Genomic DNA, 18,762 nt, shown 5'->3' with positions numbered 1-18,762 from the left:
TTGATACAGAAAAATAAAATGTAATAAAATCAGTAAATAATAACAAATTAAAATTGATTAGAAACATTCACTCATGAGGACAATGTGCCAAAAAATTTGACCGAAAAAAATCTGAATAAAAGAAGAAAAAAAAGTGTCCTTGGACAGGACAGTTTTTATTTTTGCTGCTCACAGTATTTACCTCCTTTGCAATGGTGTGGAGTTAATTTGCAATGAGCATGCTAACAATGCTCACTGGCTTACTGATATAACACTGACAAAGCAGGACGATTGTTGGCAATATTCGGCACGTTTTCACTGAAAAAATCAAGCGGCTTAACAATGAGATTGGGGTCTAATGTCTTTAAGTGGCGTCTTAATTGATTTGGCTTCTGGCTGTCTGCTATAATTATTTTTAGACACAGTAAACAGTGGTCTTTCATCATCACCCACTGTATTAAAAGTCAAAGCTAAAAGGCAAACGGCACGAAAAAACCGCATTCACGGCGGCCGAGGTAGAACCGTAGGTGAGGGCGGTCGTCGTGACGATCCCAAGCCGAAAATGGCACTTCTCGGGCGGCGGCGTGAGAACCGGACAAGACAGTGGGTCGCTGCGTGAGTGAGTCCGGTCGGGAAACGGCTTTCGAAAATGGCGGTGGCACACTGCTCTTCATATCTGTTGTCTGTGTGTGCTGAGTGCTCTCCTTAGTTAAAAAATACTGCGCGCACTCTGAAAATGAGAGCGCCACTGCCACCTACAGTACTGAGTGGATGTGCAAGTACACTTTATTCCAGTACGGCAAAAAAAAAAAAAAAAAAAACGTTCCCCGAGGTCACATGCGCCCCCCCTGGCATCGCTCTGCGCCCCCCCAGGGGGGCGCGCCCCACTATTTGAGAAGTACTGGTTTATAAGCATGAATAAAATATTCTTTCACATCTCCGTCTTGTCATCCCTGCGCTGACATATGTACTTTGCGTTCCGGCACCTTATGATTTACAAATTAAGCACTGTCATCTGAGTACAACACGTTTGTTGGAAGAGCAACAACAGGTAAAATGTAACCTACATGAAAAAGTAAAAAAAAAATAATAATAATAATGTGAAGTCATCCCAGGATAAAATGACTAGAGCGTTTGAGAAAAAAGCAACTATAAGGTACAAAAACCTTGAGTATAAAGAAGGGGATGAAGTGCCGTTGTTGAATATGGGGAAGAAAAGCAGGGATGGTGGACGGATGAAGCCGGACTACAGTGGACCCTATATAATAGATTCACTTTTTGGAAAGACGGCCACATTAAAATCATTGAAAGGTGTACAATTAAACACAAAATGCAACATTGGTCACCTGAAGCCATTCAAAAGGAGCAACGTTGTGGGAGTTGAGGAGGCTGGTCCTGGTGTTACTCCAGAAGACGCTACAACCACTAGTGCAAACTCACAGAGGAAGTCTGTGATTGTATATGTGGGAAAAACCACAAGTAATACAAATTACATTTTAGACCAGGAGTCAAGACTCCAGTCTCCTCCTAGTGTTGTTTCCCCTTCTCCTAGGGTGCCCACTAAATCTTGAGCACTCATCCCTGAACTGACCGAACTGAGTAGTGAAGAGTAAGATGCCACAGTTTAAAAAATTGTGACCTGTTGGTCATGGGTTTGACCTGATCGTCATTGGTTCGACTTGTTGGTCTTTTTTTTTTTGCATGCTCTTCCAATATCCTGTTCTCGGTCCTGCATGTTTACCATCAACGATAATAGAGAGGATGTTTTTTTCCTCTTCTGCAGGAAGTATGTGAGTACTCCAATAGGAACTACTTGTTCTGGTCCATCGGTGTTGAGTTGTATGACGCTCTGAGCAAGATTGACGCTGACAAGCCCACGTCTGCACCACCAAGTCTCGCAACCAGTTCTCCCGGACCGTCCACGACAAAGGGCAGGACGGTCTGTCCCAACACGAGGAACACAGGAGAAAACCCGATATCCAACTGATAACACGACTGACAAGACTCCAAGAGCCCCGTTGATGCGGAGGTGGGGAAAAATCCACATCCTTGTTGCCCGGACAACTGTAACTCCCGAATCCTCCTGTCCAATCCACAAACAGACAATAATCCCAAACACACCCTTCTTCCTGCCACGGCCTGCCCCGCGAGAGCCTTCAAAAGACTAAATGTTTAACTAAGCATTGTCATTTTTCACGGGAACTTTTATTGACGTACGATAGGGTGACCTTGCCTTGAGTGTTTCTATTTGCCGTTTTGATCTCTGTCGAGCCGAATAAATTGTCAACTTGTCCTCAGTGAGCTTTCCTTACCGTTCAAAATGGAGTCAGTACAAAGGGTTAACTCTGGAGTGGACACGCAGGGTTTGACTTTCCGGCCGACTTGCGGGTGCTGCGCCGGCGGGACGCCTACCATATCGGCTGGCGTGATTCCTGCGACTCGGCTGGGAAGCCGAATTCCTTCAACCTGTTGGTCATTTGCATGTTTGCATGAATGATATCCTGTTCCTGGTCATGTTTTTATCCTGAATGACAGTTGCCTGAAGCATTTTTAAATTTTAAGCATAGCATTAATTTTGGATGTCCTGTGTTGCAGTGCACCAACTATGGTCTCAAAAAGATTCTGGTCGAGTCGAAGCTGTTGTGGGACCATATAAGTTATATGACAGCTCTTTCAGAAGCCTATATGGAAATAAGTGGTTGGCTGATGAGGTCAGAGCACTTACACACTTGAAATGAAAGCATAATTTAAAGAAGTCTTTCATGACAGTCACTTTTGTTTCATTTCAACGGACCATTGATGCTTACTTGCACAGAAAGTTGAAGGAGATAGGAGTACCTTTTGTCGTAGGCACCGACTGTTTGCATTACTCTAATACACTAAATATAATTAATCAGGGAATAGTATCGTTTTCCATATTTATTGTTTGACTGTTTGTATTATTCTAACACACCCAATATAAAATAAATACCACTTATACCATAGGAAAACGAGCAGAATACGGGTGCGTCGTGTGCAAGATTGACGCACCAACTCTTGCAATTAGTTCTCCCGGACCGTCCAGAACAAATGGCGGGACAGAGCAAATGGCAGGACGCTCTGTCCCAACATATGGAGCACTGGAGAACGCGCGATATCCAACTGATAACACGACTGACAAGACTCCAAGAGCCCCTTTGACGCTGAGGTTGCAAAATCCACAACTCTCGTTGCCCGTACAACAATAACTCCCGAATCCTCCTGTCTAATACACAAACATACAATAATCCCAAACACACCCCTTCTTCCTGCCCACGCCCCGCCCCGCGAGAGCCTTCAAAAGACAATGTTAAACTAAGCGTTGTCATTTTTTCTCGGGAACCTTTTGTTGACTTCTCATATGGTGACCTTGAAACGAGCTTGCCTCCCCGCCTGAGTGTTTGTTTCGCCTTGCCGTTTTGATCGCTGTCGACCTGAACAAATTGTCAACTTGCTTTCGGTGAGCCTTCTTTAAACCTTTCAAAATTGAGTCAGTACAAAGGGTTAAGACTAAGGTAAACGTGCGGCCATTCTGGACGGATTGCCGGGGTTCCGCTGATCCGGGTCGTTGGAGCTGCGCTAACGCGGGTCCGGCGGTTCGGCTGGCGTGATTCCGGCGGTCTGGCTGGAAGGTCAGATTCCTTCCAAGTCAAACCACATGTAGCCATTTTGTCTTGTTTGTTTTGTTCTGTCATTGTTGAAATTTTTCACATTAACATGCAATTACAAGGACTAAGTTGTGTGTGAATGCTCAAACTAAATGCATGAACGCACGGCTGAGACTTATTCAATGTAAGTGGATAATGCGAACATACATAACACCTGTAGAACTAAACAGATATAATAAAAATATTCCTGATACCTGCTTTAAATGTACAAGAGAAAAAGGTACCCCGTTTCACTGTGTATGGCAATGTAGAGAAGTTAAGAAATTTTGGCACGAGGTAAAAAAAGATGTTGGAGGAAGTGATTTTAAAAGACATTCCATTCGGACCAAAGTGTTTTTTTGTTGGGACTGTATCCAGAAGAACATAATTTTACCAAACATGAGCAGACACTTAACAATCTTGATTTAACAATGGCGAAGAAATGCATTGCACTGGTATGGAAATCGAATTATGGACCTTGTACCAAACAGTGGATGAATCAGATGTTGTCAGTAATGCCTCTTGAAGGCATGACATACATTTTGAAGGGCAAACAACAGACTTTTGAGGACATGTGTACACCTTTTATGAGTTATGTCAAAAAGAGGAAACTAACATGAGGGCCACTGGATCAAATTGTGAACTGTGATTCTGTGTTATGGAGGATAAAAGGGGAAGGAGGAGGAGGAAGAAAAAAAAAAGAGGTGAAGCTGGAGCTTAATAATGGTAGAGGAACAATTGTTTGCTTGTTTTTTTTTTTTTTTGGGGGGGGGGGGGGGGTTCTGGTGTTTTTTATGGTATTGTTTTTGATAGTGTGAATTATTTGTTGGAAAAACATGCCATTACAGAAATCTGTATACAGAATGGAATCAGCTGTTACTACAGCCATTTTCTACTGTGGCCAGTTCAAAGTTGGTGAAAAGGTAATTGACCAAACTCCTTGGTCTTTTTATAAACTGCAGTCATTTTTTTTTTTATTATGAGCCAAGTATCTGTTGGTTTTTGGTGTGTGTGTGTTTTTATTATAATATTTTTTTTTTGTAGATGACATGGCCCGATTGTCAGATCTGGATCTGCCCAGTGAACGTTGGGAATCACTGGATTTCAATTGTATTAGCCCCAATTATATAATTAACTGAACAGCATTTTAAAGAGCTATACATTATGAAATTACTTGAAGTGGGGCTGCATACATGAAAGTTTTTATCTTTATGTGAGGAGGTCTCCTAACTATTGCTTAAAAATCCTGATCTGCCAGTTAGGAGATGTAAGTAAGCTGTAAGTATACAGTATGATTTTATAGAAATATGGCTGGTGAAGATTATGTCACTCATCCTCTTTGTCTGTTTATTTTTTTCCCAGATTGTAAAACCGGACAAATATAGGGCCATTTTGAATGACCCAATGGGGAATGAAGAGAAATACGAGTGGGAAAACTCTCCGGAATTTGAGGTTGGTTTGTATAAATGCCCTTATCATATATTTTGTTGTTTTATAACACTTTCAAATATTTTTTGAACAACCATTTGAACAATTGAAGGAATTTCTGGAAGAGCATAAATGCGCCATCAAGGCCATGGTATCAAAAAATACTGCCAAATTGCAGCCACTTGACATGCAAAGATGATTATTGTCAAGTCAGAGTACCATTTAATGGCATAAACATGTCCAACACAAATAAAAGAAAATTATCAGTCTGGCTTCTATTATCCCGGAAATGTAATATGAATCAAAATAATAAGTATAATAAGTTTGGCTCCCACTAATTGTCTTCTACGCCAAACTACTGTACATGGGCCGTAATTCAAACAGCATAAATCTAGTGGACCTGTAGTTAGGAAAGATATGTTTGGATGGCCAAAGAGTGCCCCAATAGCAGCTGACTCCGTGCCGGATCGCCTCAGCTCGCCAGATCCGCATAGCAATCACACCCGCTGAATGTCAGTGCGCCAGATGATGAATGATAAGTTAGGCACTGGTACGGGGCGGACCGAGCACACCGGACGCGCTAAAAACCTGAAATTTAACGTTCGGCGTGTGACTTCACAACAGCGTGCACCCTGAAGGCGGGCATCCGCTGCGACTCCTGTCATTGACAGCAATGGCAAAGAAGATGGAATGTCTGTATTTGCAGCTGCAGCTAATCAATATTGAACAAACAAATATTTTGAATACAAATGTTGAAGGGTAGGCGACAAAGCAAATGTTTGGAAATGTTTGAAAACAGCGGTGTTGATGTGCTGGAACGGAAATCTTCTAAGCGAACCAATCACAGTCCTTTGACGTTCCCGTCACGCGCGTTGATTTTTTTTGGAGGCGCACTTCAGAATCAGCCTTAAACAGGAGAACATGCAGGATTCAGGACACATCATTTTGACGTACGGAAATTTTCATGGTATGTACTTTATTCAAAGTCATAATTGAGTTTTGAAGTCACTTCGGCTAGGTTCATACGCACGAATCCGATTTTTTCATGTTTTTCCGACTCAAGGGACGCATTAACTTGACAGTCTAAACGTGACAAGTCGCATAGAAGTGGACCATTTCAAATCCGATCTGGGTCACTTTCGCATGTGGTCTAAATCCGATCTGGGCCACATTTTTCCAGATGGTGGCTGGCGGTCTGAACTTTCAAGTCTCCCGAATCGGAATTCATGCAGCAATGACGTCAGCAAAGCGAAAGCCGCAGGCAGGACGGGAGCGATGTAGCTGTGCATTAGCTTCTAGCTTGAACTCTGCTTTTATGCACGAAGCGGGCTTGACCACAGTCATAAAAAAATAATGAAGAAAAGGATAAGCCTGACAATTTTCGATTTTCATTCTATGCGCCGAATGAGCAATATTTCAGTATTGCTTACATGGCCGAGACGGGGCAAATTGATACACCCACGTCATGTCACGCACACAAGTCAAAGAGTTTTTTTTTTTTCCCTTTATTTTCCCGTTTGTACAAAGTCCCAAAAAACAAAGACAGCCACTGTCCCAGCATCTTCCTGGTGGTCACAGGTGTCCAATGGATCCCATTGGTCTGATATTGAAGTCTGTCTGGTTTAGTCCTGGGATGTATTCCTTGCATACCTCCTTGATGCGGACGTTCAATATTTCCAGCATCTCTTTGCATTTCCCGGTAGGTTGATGGAATAGGTGATCAGGGGGATATGTACTATTGCTTTCGGGAACGCCACCTTTGCCGCGTCGTACATATTTCGTAGGTTCACTTCCAAGTTGGTCGCGCTTCTTTGTTCCCTGTCATTTAGTCCGAAGGACAGAACAATTTTCGCGACATCGTCAATTGGTATGACGTTGGACAAAATGTGTATCGTGTGGACCATTTTTACTTATGTAATATTATTTTGGAATTACGCTACTCTGCCCACCTCTGCTTCTGGTCACCGGTTGTGGTCAGCTGGTGGATCCTTTGTCTTCTTCCAGAAAGTTTTATGGCAGTTTGCAATCTTAAAGCTACCAAATAAATCAATTCAACAATTGGGCATCCAAGAGTTTAAATGCTCCCTTAACAATGGTCACTAGGACGTATGATTGGTCGATGACCGTTTAGGAGTCGGAACATAATGAAAGTACTGTAATTCACTGAATAATGGTAGGGTCAATTCTATCCTTACAACATATGGGAGGACAATCTAAATTCCCTAACAACTGAACTCATTATATAATGCAAATAAGGTTGCTTAAAAGTAGGTAATGTTATATCCCTACGGTCCCTATGCAAACCTACGCCCTTGCGTTAAATTGACGCATAGCCTATTCTACATTCCATATAGTGTTGATTTAAATACTGTATTGTTCTAATGGATGGATGAAAATAAGATGGTATATAAAGGCTCTTCCTATATATAACACAAAACTATAAGGCCTCCATTAGTGTTTGAGGGTCAGGTTGAAACTTCACCCAGCACAGGGACTTTCAAATGGACATCTGCTTTTTCTAATTTCGTCCCTGGCATGTGACAGTAACTCGGTAAGCGGAGATCATAACGATGCCCACAGCAGTTGAATGCTTTGTCGTAAAGAGAGTACAACTTTTCTGCAATGTCATTCCTCACAACCAAGGCAAAGATCCTGGCTATGTAGCGGTGTTTAGCAAAAAGAAGATAGAGGCTCTTCCTCCTCCACGCTATATATGTACATGGGTAATCAGCTGATAGTGTGACCTAAAGGGGGGGGAAAACAGCAGATGATTACAAAAGGATTGTAGTGGGAAGGTTTTGACCAGTTGAATCTCGACCCATGATTGCAAACTGACAAGAAAAACATGAGTCTACCACAACTTAAATCATCCATGCATATATGAATTGGAGGTGACCTGGAATACACCTTCCTCTGATGGCCTTAGGGAGTCCCATTCTGGTGAATCCAGAAACTGAAATGGGTAGATGAAGTGCAGGAACTCACCGTTAACAGTCACTCGGATCCTGTAGGAAAAAATAATAAGCTCAGAAAAATTCATCACTTGAGACATTTCAACTTGCTTTCAAAGTGGATATACTGTAATTACAGTCTTTCAATTTCATGTACAATTTGGCTGACTTTGGCGAGAGGTGGTGTACTTCCTGGACTGGTCACAGGCCACATACAGGTGAAAATAACTTTTCATTACACCATGTTACTAAGGGTGTAACGGTACATGTATTTGTATTGAACCGTTTCGGTTCGGGGTACTCTGTTCGGAACGGAGGCGTACCGAACGAGTTTCGGACGTATTGTAAAGTGCTGTCAAATTTAACGCGTTAACGGGCGGTAATTAATTTTTTGAATTAATCAAGTTAAAATATTTGACGCATTTGACGCAAGCGCGGAATGCCCGCTCATGCATCCCATAATCCCACCGTTAATTACGCCCCACGGTCGGGCTCAAATTGAAAGGGCTGAACAGATGACATGTTTATGTCGCTAGAGTGTTATTCTGAAAGACCGGCAGCGCCGCCCGTTGACGTCACCGCCCACAGTGCATTGCGGCGTAAACAACATTGGCGACAGACTAGTTAAACTAATTTTACAAATTTTATAAAAAGGAAAACATCAAGAGTTTTTTTTTTTTGTTTGTTTTTTGTCAAATTATTATTACTCATACTAACATTTAATATTTTAAGAATTACAAGTCTTTCTATCCGTGGTTCCCTTTAAAGAAAATTTACACAATTTATATCAGCGCTTTGCCCGCAAGCATAGACTTTGTAATGATATTGACGGGACACAGGACGTGTGGCCGATTAATAGAGGGGCCTGCATTGTTGCCGTGGCCGTCAAAGCTGACCGAGTGGAATCACAGACGAAGAGCAGTTTTCGTTGAAAATTCTTGTGAATAAATGCTTAATTCTTAATAGATATGGAAGTAAAACAGTTTCGATTCTTGGTTAAAAGCAACAACAACAAATAATGTGCAGTTAGCTTTTATTTTACGTTAATATGTCTATGTACGATGCTAGTCTGTCAGTCAATGTGGCGGCCGCCATATGTAAACAGAGCTTTTCCTCCGGTGAAAATTCATGTGAAGAAATGCTTAAATCCCTGAATTCTTTATAGATATGGATGTAAAACAGTCTCGACTCTTGGTTAAAAGCAAAAACAAAACAAAAAAACGTGGAGTTAGCCTTTATTTTACGTGAATACGTCAAAGTACCATGCTAGTCCGTTAGGGAATGTAGCTAGCAGCCGTCTAATGTAAACAGAGCTTTTCCGGTGACATTTGTGTGAATAAATGCTTAAATCCCAGAATTCTTTCTAGATATGAACGTAAAACAGTCTTGATTCTTGGTTAAAAGCAAAAAAAAAAAAAAAAAAGTGCAGTTAGCATTTATTTTACATTAATATGTTGAAGTACGATGCTAGTCTGTCAGTCAATGTGGCGACCGCCTTTTGTAAATAGAGCTTTTCTGGTGAAAATTCTTGTGAATAAATGCTTTTGAATTTGAAAAAAAAAAAAGCCCTGAATTTTTTATAGATATGGACGTAAAACAGTCTGGATTCTTGATTAAAAGCAAAAAAAAGTGCTGTTAGCATTTATTTTATGTAAATATGACGAAGAATGATGGTAGTCTGTTAGTCAATGTGGCGGCCGCCATATGTAAACGGAGCTTTTCTAGTGAAAATTCTTGTGAATAAATGCTTAACTCCATGAATTCTTTCTAGATATGAACGTAAAACAGTCTCGATTCTTGGTTAAAAGCAAAAAAAAAAGTGCAGTTAGCATTTATTTTACATTAATATGTCGAAGTATGATGCTAGTCTGTCAGTCAATGTGGCGGCCGCCATATGTAAACAGAGCTTTTCAGGTGAAAATTCTTGTGAATAAATGCTTAAATTCCTGAATTCTTTACAGACATGGACGTAAAACAGTCTCGATTCTTGGGTAAAAGCAAAAAAACCGTGGAGTTAGCATTGATTTTACGTAAATATGTCGAAGTACCATGCTAGTCTGTTAGTCAATGTGGCGGCCGCCTTTTGTAAATAGAGCTTTTCTGGTGAAAATTCTTGTGAATAAATGCTTTTGAATTTGAAAAAAATAAATGCCCTGAATTTTTTATAGATATGGACGCAAAACAGTCTCGTTTCTTGGTTAAAAGCAAAAAAAAAAAAAAAACGTGCTGTTAGCATTTATTTTATGTAAATATGACAAAGAATGATGCTAGTCTGTTAGTCAATGTGGCGGCCGCCATATGTAAACAGAGCTTTTCGAGTGAAAATTCTTGTGAACAAATGCTAATTTTTTTCAAATCCCTTTCTTGCCAAATGTATCACATTTGATACACTTAGAACTTCATGATTTTGAGACTAATTCAGAATTTTGAAATATCTTTCCTCCCAAAAAATTAATGGATGCAAGTCAATTAATGCATCTGCTGGTTCCATGAGAAAAAAAAAACAGGATTTAGCAAGGGTTATAGATATTAGAGCGCTTATTACACTTTTTTTTTTCTTTTTTTAAAAATTTGAAAACAAGGTTTCATCAAGACTTTAGTTTTCAAATTTTGTGATTCTCTGACAATTGCTTCATATTGCAGGCATTAAAGGGTTATATCCATTAATTCTTTATAGATATGGACGTAAGACAGTCTAGATCGGGGTGTCCAAACCTTTTGCAAAGGGGGCCACATTTGGCATGGTAAAAATGTGGGGGGCCGACCTTGGCTGACGTCCTTTACATAGAACAATATATTCAAGCAACATTTAGCAAGCCATTCAGTGTGTCACATTTGCTTTATTATTTTTTTTTAATGAATCATTTCAACAATCTCGCAACTCGCCTTTGCGGCGTTCTCTTTCGACTCTCGGGCTCTTGCGAAATACTACTGCTGTGAAATTAAACTAGCTTCAAGTTGCTTCAATTTCTCGCTGCGAATCTTCCCTGTAATCTTGTCTTACATCGAACTCTTTGAAAACAGCGACTGTCTCTTTGCAAATGAGGCAAGACACAGTTGTTGCGTATTTTAGTGAAGAAATAGTCCAACTTCCACCTATCCTTGAAGCGTCGGCCGTCACAGTCAACTTTTTTTTGTTGATTGTCGCCATTTTAGAAAATTAGAAGTAGAAGGTCACAGGGAGTAATGTTGCTTAAAGTGCTGCTGCCTTTTAGTGGGTAAATGAGGGGCAGCATTTCGTGTGTAAGGTACTTCATATGCTGGTTGCAGTACTGCTGACCAATTTATTAAGTCTGTGTGCGGGCCAGATGTTATTGATTTTATGACAAAGGCTGGGGGCCGAATGAAATTTGACCACGGGCCGCATTTGGCCCCCGGGCCGGACTTTGGACATGTCTGGTCTAGATTCTTGGTTAAAAACAAAAAAAAAAAAGCAAAAAAAAATACGTGCAGTTAGCATTTATTTTACCTAAATATGTCGAAGTACGATGCTAGTCTGTCAGTCAATGAGAAAGCCGCCACAATATGAATCTGACCCGTCAATATCATTATGAAGTCTATGCCACAACATAAAAAATGTCAATCAGCAGCACTTTTTGTCTTATTTATGTACTGAGAAATTCTTTTCATGTTCTATACTGCTCTATAGCTTTATTAAAAACTTTAACCAGTTATATGTACTTAAAACAGTACAGTTGTAGACTACAGTTAAGTCAGGAAGCTGTGCTAAAATATGATTTTTGAAGGAAATAATCATCCATTTTGTCTTTGTTACTTACAACATACCTAAAACAACTTGAAGTTAACTTGTGAGGCAATAGAAAAAAAAACATGTATCCGATTAATCGTTTCATTAATCGTCAGATTAATCGATTCGTTAGTTGCAGCCTTAACACACGCATTTTTTCCCTGTGTATTCAATATCCAGATGGATAAAACCAAAGAGAATGCTTCACCTGCCGGTCATGAGCATCGACAGTTTATCGATGGCGGTCTTCCCTTCAACTGCAAAGCAGTGGTCCTTCTTTATGCTGTGGATAACGCCGTCGCAGCAAGTGACAATTTTGCCAAATTGTGGCAGTGAAACTCCCATCCTTTTAAATACACAATTATAAAGTTCCTGGAAGTCTCTTTGAAACGAGACTCTTCTGATTCTGTAGGCAGCATAGACAACTTGACCCAAACACACGGCGAAAAGTGCAAAACACCATAGAAACGTGTCCGTGGTGCACGAGTCCGTCCAAGCCCAGAGAGAGGCGCAGAAGAAGCCCAAAGTTAGGAAGGTAAACACGTACAAGACTCCGTAAATACCGCTGCCACCCATGAACCCGAGGCAGAGGAAGATATTGGCGAGTTGGTACACTGAATTCTCGGAGCTGTCTCTCCATTTCGTACACAAGGGATAAGCGGACCCCGCGGTGAAATTAGCTTTAAAGTCCGAAGGTTCCATAATTTTCCTAAATGACTGAAGGAAATCAGCACATCCCAACCGTCAAGGTTACAACAGCAGTGCCGCAAAAAGAAACCAGTGTAGTTATGCTGCCTTCATGTGCGCTGGGAAAGTTGACTTTTTCACTTTCTCATTGGTAATTAAAGTGCCTATGACACCGAATAACAAATCTTAAATAGCATTATTATTGGAATTAAAATTGTATTTTGAGACGATTCCACTATATACAACAATTTGGCAAAGCGCAAATGACGAGAAATTAGTCTTTTACTGTGCTGTTTACACCCACCTGTCATTATAGCTCTCTAACGTCCCTAGCTGGTAGATGACGTCAGCAAGGTCATTATTTTAGGCAGATTTAGCATAGAGCCCATTGGAGGAGGAAACATTTTCCAGCGATTCTGGTTCAAGTGTGGATTTTTCGAACATTTTTGTCGATCCAGAGGAAGTAAGTGACATACAGCCATATAGGTTTGTGCCATACTTGGAAGAAGAGGAAGATTTGGAATTAGAAAACAGACGACACTGAGCCAAACTCATAAGCGGATTTTCATGGGGGGCCAGGCCCGTATGGTGGCCGAAAAGTGTCATTGCATGTAATTGACTTTCCTATGCAGTAAGATTTTAAAAATGAAGAATTTTCCAGGAAATATTGTGTATAAAAGTTGTATAGCAACAAAAATGGATGAAATGAACAAAAATATTATTATAATGGGTCAAAATTATTTTTCGAACCGATTATGTGACTAACACCGTAGACAGTCATTTGCTTTGCTTAGCAAAATCCACCCAAGGACTGAAAAGGCAAGATGGATATACGTATTTTTTTTCAAACCTAAGCTTTCAAAAGCGACAACAAGTACTGAGCAAGAACCAAGGATTGAAAACGTGGACCTTGAACAACCAAAATGGTGAGGGGCGTTTCAATTTGCCCCACTAAAGACGCTAGTTGTACAACACAGTCACCACCGGTGTCTTGCCAATGTAGTTACCCCCATCAAAAATTGTGTCCCCTGGCCGCGGGAGCGCGCGGGCACACTTTAGTTATTAGTGTTGTCAACTTAAACGATTAATTGAAGCCAGAAAAGAACCAGTTATATTTTTTGGACATTGATTAAACTGGAGAAACTCTAAACAGGACTTGAATTACAGTAAGAACAGTTATAAGTCATCCTACGAATAATTTTTGATGGATGTGCCATGTTTTAAAATCTCGTAGATAACTACATCATCAAAACACGTAAATCAAGCAAATCAGTGCAGTGCAGTGGCTCCACCCAGACTGGGGTAACTAAATTGGCACGACACCGGTGGGCATACCATATTCAATGAATGACTATCTTGGCGAAAAGTTTAGCCTGAGCAGCCTGATTTTAGAATTCCCCTCAAGAATGATGGGAAACAAAAACATGCTCATTTTCAACTTATTACAAATATTCTTGTAAGTTAATTTTATTGCTGACACTGCATTTCAGGGTCATCAACATAGGCTACGTTCATACTACAGGTCTTAATGCACGAATCCGATTTTTTGTCATATCCGTTTTTTTGGCATGCCCGTTCAGACTGCCTTTATCCATTGAGACCGTTCAAGTATTACGCATGCGCACTAATTCGCAGTCCGACACCCGCTAAGCAAGAAGACCCGCATGCGCAGAACCATCAAAACAAATGACAGACGTCATCCGTCATTCCAGGGATATCATATTTTGCTTTTCAAAAGGTGGACACAAATAACAGACATAAATAATCCCCGTTTAGGCAAATATTCAAAGTTTATATGGATCGATAGCATGCACGCACTGTCCGTGCACGTCACACACACATACGGGCAGTTTGTCCCGACTCTCGGCCGTGGAGGCAATGTTGAAATATTGCTCACTTGGAACAGAGAGAAAACTGAGCATTCTCAGGATTATCCTCAACCCATTTTTATTTTTTATGACTGTTGTCAAGCTCAGCTCTTCCTCAAAAGCCGTGTTCACTGCAAGCTAGGCGCTAATAACGCACAGGTGCATCGCTACGGTAACGACTCTCTCGCTATTTGATGACGTAATTGCTGCATTAAATCCGATTTGCGGGACTGGACAGTACAGACCGCCGCGACAGTCTGGAAAAATGTGGCCCAGATCGGATTTAGACCACATACGAAAGTGACCCAGATCGGATTTGAAATGGTCCCGTTCTATGCGACTTGTCACGTTCAGACCGTCAAGTTAATGCCTCACTTGAGTCGGAAAAACACGAAAAAATCGGATTCATGCATTAAGACCTGTAGTATGAACGTAGCCATATTGTGCCCCCTTTGCCCCAAAAGTCAAGCTCCCAGGATGACCAGTGCAGACTGGACAACACTGCATGGTGAGTAGCCGAAAATTAAAACTGTTTAGATATGTTCTGTTTTATTCAAATGTATCTGTTCACTTTATACTGTATAGTAAGACATTTTCATTGTCAGTGTATTAGGCAGGGGTGTCCAAACTTTTTGCGAAGGGGGCCAGATTTGGTGCGGTAAAAATGTGGGGGGCCAACCTTGGCTGACATCCTTTACGTAGAACAATATATTTAAGCAAATTTTAGCAAGCTATTCTGTGTGTCACATTTGCTTTATTTATTTTTTTTCAACAATCTCGCAACTAGCCTTTGTAGCGTTCTCTTTCGACTTTTGGGCTCTTGCGAAATACTGCTGCTGTGAAATTAATCTAGACTCAAGTTGCTTCAATTTCTTGCTATGCATCTTCCTGGTAATCTTGTTGTACATGTCAGCGTGTCTTGTTTGGTAATATCGCCTCACATTGAGATCTTTAAAAACAGTGACTGTCTCTTTGCAAATGAGGCAGACACAGTTGTTGCCTAATTTAGTGAAGAAATAGTCCAATTTCCACCTAGCAGTCAACTTTTTTTTTGTTAACTGTCGCCATTTTAGAAAATTAGGAGTAAAGTGTCACATGGGGTAATGTTGCTTAGAGTGCTGCTGCCTTTTAGTGGGTAAATCAGGAGCAGCATTTAGTGTGTAAGCTACTTCATATGCTGGCAGCAGTACTGTTGACCAATTTATTAAGTCTGTGTGAGGGCCAGACGTTATTGATTTTATGACAGAGGCTGGGGGCCGGATGAAATGTGACCACGGGCCGCATTTGGCCCCCGGGCCGGACTTTTGACATGTCTGGTATTAAGTTTATTTTTTATTTTTGGACACACATTTTTGGAACATTATTTTTCTAACAAGGAGTCTTTCGCTATTCAAGCCATTTTCCGCATTTAAATTTTCATTTATTTTTCTGAAGATTGTTAGAGGTAAATTAAATTGCATTCATGTGAATACTGTGCAGTGATGCCCACTGTAGACGAGTGTGTTTGATGTGGTGAACAGGAGCGAGTCCAAGAGAAGATTGAAGGGGCTGGGGTCCAGTGCTTCATCAGTGCATATTTCCATGGTAAATAAATATTGTGTTGATTGGAATATTGAAATATGACAAATGCAAGGACGTTATAGGATACTTATCGACAAGTAAAACACTGAATTTGTGCTGTATCAAGCGCAAGACAATGATGTACAGTATCAAAATACACAAAATGTTTTTACTCAAAAGAATTCAAGTGTGCTATTATACTTTATATATACGAACATATTTACAAAGGGTTCAAGCCGAATATACCTTTAAAAAAAAAAAAAAAAAAGAAACTAGCTCACATACTCATATTTTTGGAAAGATGACAACGTAAGAACTGGTGAACACAATTATACAAAATTAAAGGTTCTAAAATAAGCTCAATCATTCCACATTAAAACGTGTGACATGATCCCGGACCGCCTGTTCTTTGTCAGGTCGCTGACAGCTGCTGCTGAGGGGTAACCTCTCGGGTACAGTCGGTATCGCCTCCAATTCCACGTCACTGATATCCTGCACTGGCCTCTCCACCGCCGACATCAGCTCGCTAACATGATCTGATAACGGGGGAAGCAAATATTACTGACAAATACACCAACTGTGTACCAAATGCACAGAGATAATTCCACATGAAATCAATTTTATCTCGCAAATATCAATTAAGCAAAGATGGGACAAATTCTAAAAACACAATGAACACTTGAAACTGTATCCTGTAATAAAGTGTCAAAAGGTTTATACATTACGATGACACCCCAAAATTTACACCAATGAGTTCAATTGACAGGATTAGTAACATATATACCAAATATGGGGTTTTCCAAAACTTTGTTCTCCAAAACAACAATTGATTGAGTAAACGTCTCATTGCATTTCAAAAGATCACAATCTTCTTCTACTATTTCTATACCATGTTCATGATTGTGTGAGAAACCCAATAAAAATTTTCATTTGAAGTGCAGTAATTGTGGAGTTTAGATTTTATGTAAGCATGTGAAATATTTATAGTAAAAAAAAAAAAAAAAAACTATTCGACTTGAAAATTATGCAAACTGACTGAACTTAACCTCACAAAAATTCACAAGGAAACATACTAACCTACAATACAGGCCAAAAGTTCGGACACACCTCATTCAATGCAACACAACCAACCCCTTAGATAAGCAATAAATTCCACTAATCAACCCTGAAAATTGGCATACCTGTGCAGGCAAAAACTATTTTAGGTGACTCCCTGTTGAAGCTCAAGAATGACAAAGTGTGCAAAAAAACATATGCTGAGTAAAGGGTGGCTACTTTGAAGATACCAGAATATTATACATGGTTTTAATTATTTTACGTTTTTTTTGCTTAATACATAATTGCGCACGTGTTTGTTCATAGTTTTATTACCTGTAGTGAGAATTTAGAATGTAAATAGTCATGAAAATTAAAATGCACGAATGAGAAGGTGTGTCCAAACTTTTGGCCAGAAATGTATTTTGGAAGGCAGCTATGACAATGAACAACTTATATAGGATAAGTTCCAACCTATTATAGGTTAATCATTAAAATAGCAAACCCCTTTTCCCTTACTCAGTTTTGTAAACATGTGTTTCTTGAATCTGTATTCTATTAATTCAACAAGCACAACAATGCAATCAAAGAACAATCAATATCTTCAGCTACATCATGATTACTAAAATTTAAAAGTGAGTTTTGTTAAAATTGTATGTAGCACTTTTGGAAATTTATATCATGCCCTGATGGCTGCACTGCATGGTAGTGACGGGATCTGTCGTTCACTTGAGTAAACGAATCCATTCCGGTTCGTTCAGTAAAAAGATTCGTTCAAACAAATCGTTCAACGAATCGTTCGCCCCCCTCATATCCCTCCCTGCCCAAATGAATCGTTCGGTTAGTGAACGGGAAGTGACGTTGCCGAACGAATCACCAAAGACCGCTTCGCAGTATAACTGAACGGGAAGTGACATTGCTTGGTCCCTCCCTCTCTTGCACACATTGACCACTCGTCGTAGTTTCAGAAATGAGTGACAGGCGATATCATTCTGCTTTCACAAACAGCCTCGTCTCCCTCCCGCTGCTGCAAAAGCGAGGGAGAACTTTTGCGTCGTCTGTCCTAGTTCAATGGGATTAAAGTCATGGCTCGTGCTTGCATTTCGATTTAGGACACGGTTAAACATTTTCCTTTTGTGGGGGGACTGGGGGTTTGGGGTCGGGGGCGCATGGACTTTCTTTAGCATGATCTTGATCACATATACAATGCTGCTGCTACCAGCCAACGCGGCATGCTTGCTGTCACGAAAATAAAAATAAATCGAAAGTTTAACGACCAACCAACACATCATATTTTCCTCTCGCTCTGTTGTATTTTGGTATTTTGTATTTTTTTGGTCACTATTGTTAAAACCAAAGTGTAAATAGCTAGTTGTCAAATGTTGCTGCTCTGAAATAAAAATACTACATTTTGATATTTGACAGTTTAATTGCAAATCAGTATTAAGATGATCGTATTGAATTTTTGCACTGGTATTAACAAATAAAATAATCCGGTCAGCTCCCCTGTCATCCCCTCATCTCAGATCGTCAAATGCTGACGAGAAATAATTGTTTGCTCTTTACAAAGTTGCCTTTCTACTCTCATTAGTCTGTTAAGAAAAATGTAGACATATTGCGACATCTCCCGTGTCCGCGTGCGTTGTTTTTGGGCGCTTGAGTAGCACATGATGGACGGATGGACATAATTTGTCAAACCAACTAACACCCGACACGCTCTGACACGAAAAAAATAAAACAGTCGGAAAAAATTGACATGTATATACAGTTTCATTGCAAATCAGTATAATGGTGATCATACTAAATATTTTTTCTGTGCACATATGAGGTAAATATCGCTG

General features: G+C 40.2%; 1 protein-coding gene across 1 annotated transcript; it reads right to left on the bottom strand.

Annotated features, from left to right (window-relative positions):
• Window positions 1–6,567: 6,567 nt before the first annotated feature.
• Window positions 6,568–12,504, bottom strand: popdc3 (popeye domain containing 3). The gene is made up of 3 exons (XM_057834842.1): window positions 11,980–12,504; window positions 7,969–8,077; window positions 6,568–7,816 (listed from the first exon to the last, which is right to left on the bottom strand). Exons 1-3 carry the CDS (start codon window positions 12,471–12,473, stop codon window positions 7,538–7,540), a joined length of 882 nt encoding a protein of 293 aa, XP_057690825.1. The 5' UTR covers window positions 12,474–12,504; the 3' UTR covers window positions 6,568–7,537.
• Between the last annotated feature and the right edge of the window lie 6,258 nt (window positions 12,505–18,762).

The sequence above is a fragment of the Corythoichthys intestinalis genome, chromosome 4, assembly GCF_030265065.1.
Source record: "Corythoichthys intestinalis isolate RoL2023-P3 chromosome 4, ASM3026506v1, whole genome shotgun sequence".
In the NCBI taxonomy this organism is placed as follows: Eukaryota; Metazoa; Chordata; class Actinopteri; order Syngnathiformes; family Syngnathidae; genus Corythoichthys; species Corythoichthys intestinalis.
The sequence above is the reverse complement of the archived record's forward strand: the minus strand, read 5'-3'. Positions and strand labels throughout refer to the sequence as shown.

Bases quoted from the DNA above. Each gene is read 5' to 3' on its own strand.
- popdc3 (XM_057834842.1), bottom strand. From the start codon at position 12,473: ATGGAACCTTCGGACTTTAAAGCTAATTTCACCGCGGGGTCCGCTTAT. The intron at 8,078-11,979 runs GTGAAGCATTCT...TTTTTCCTACAG, and splicing joins TCGATGCTCATGACCGGCAG to GATCCGAGTGACTGTTAACG. The intron at 7,817-7,968 runs GTCACCTCCAAT...CCCCCCCTTTAG, and splicing joins CAGAGGAAGGTGTATTCCAG to GTCACACTATCAGCTGATTA.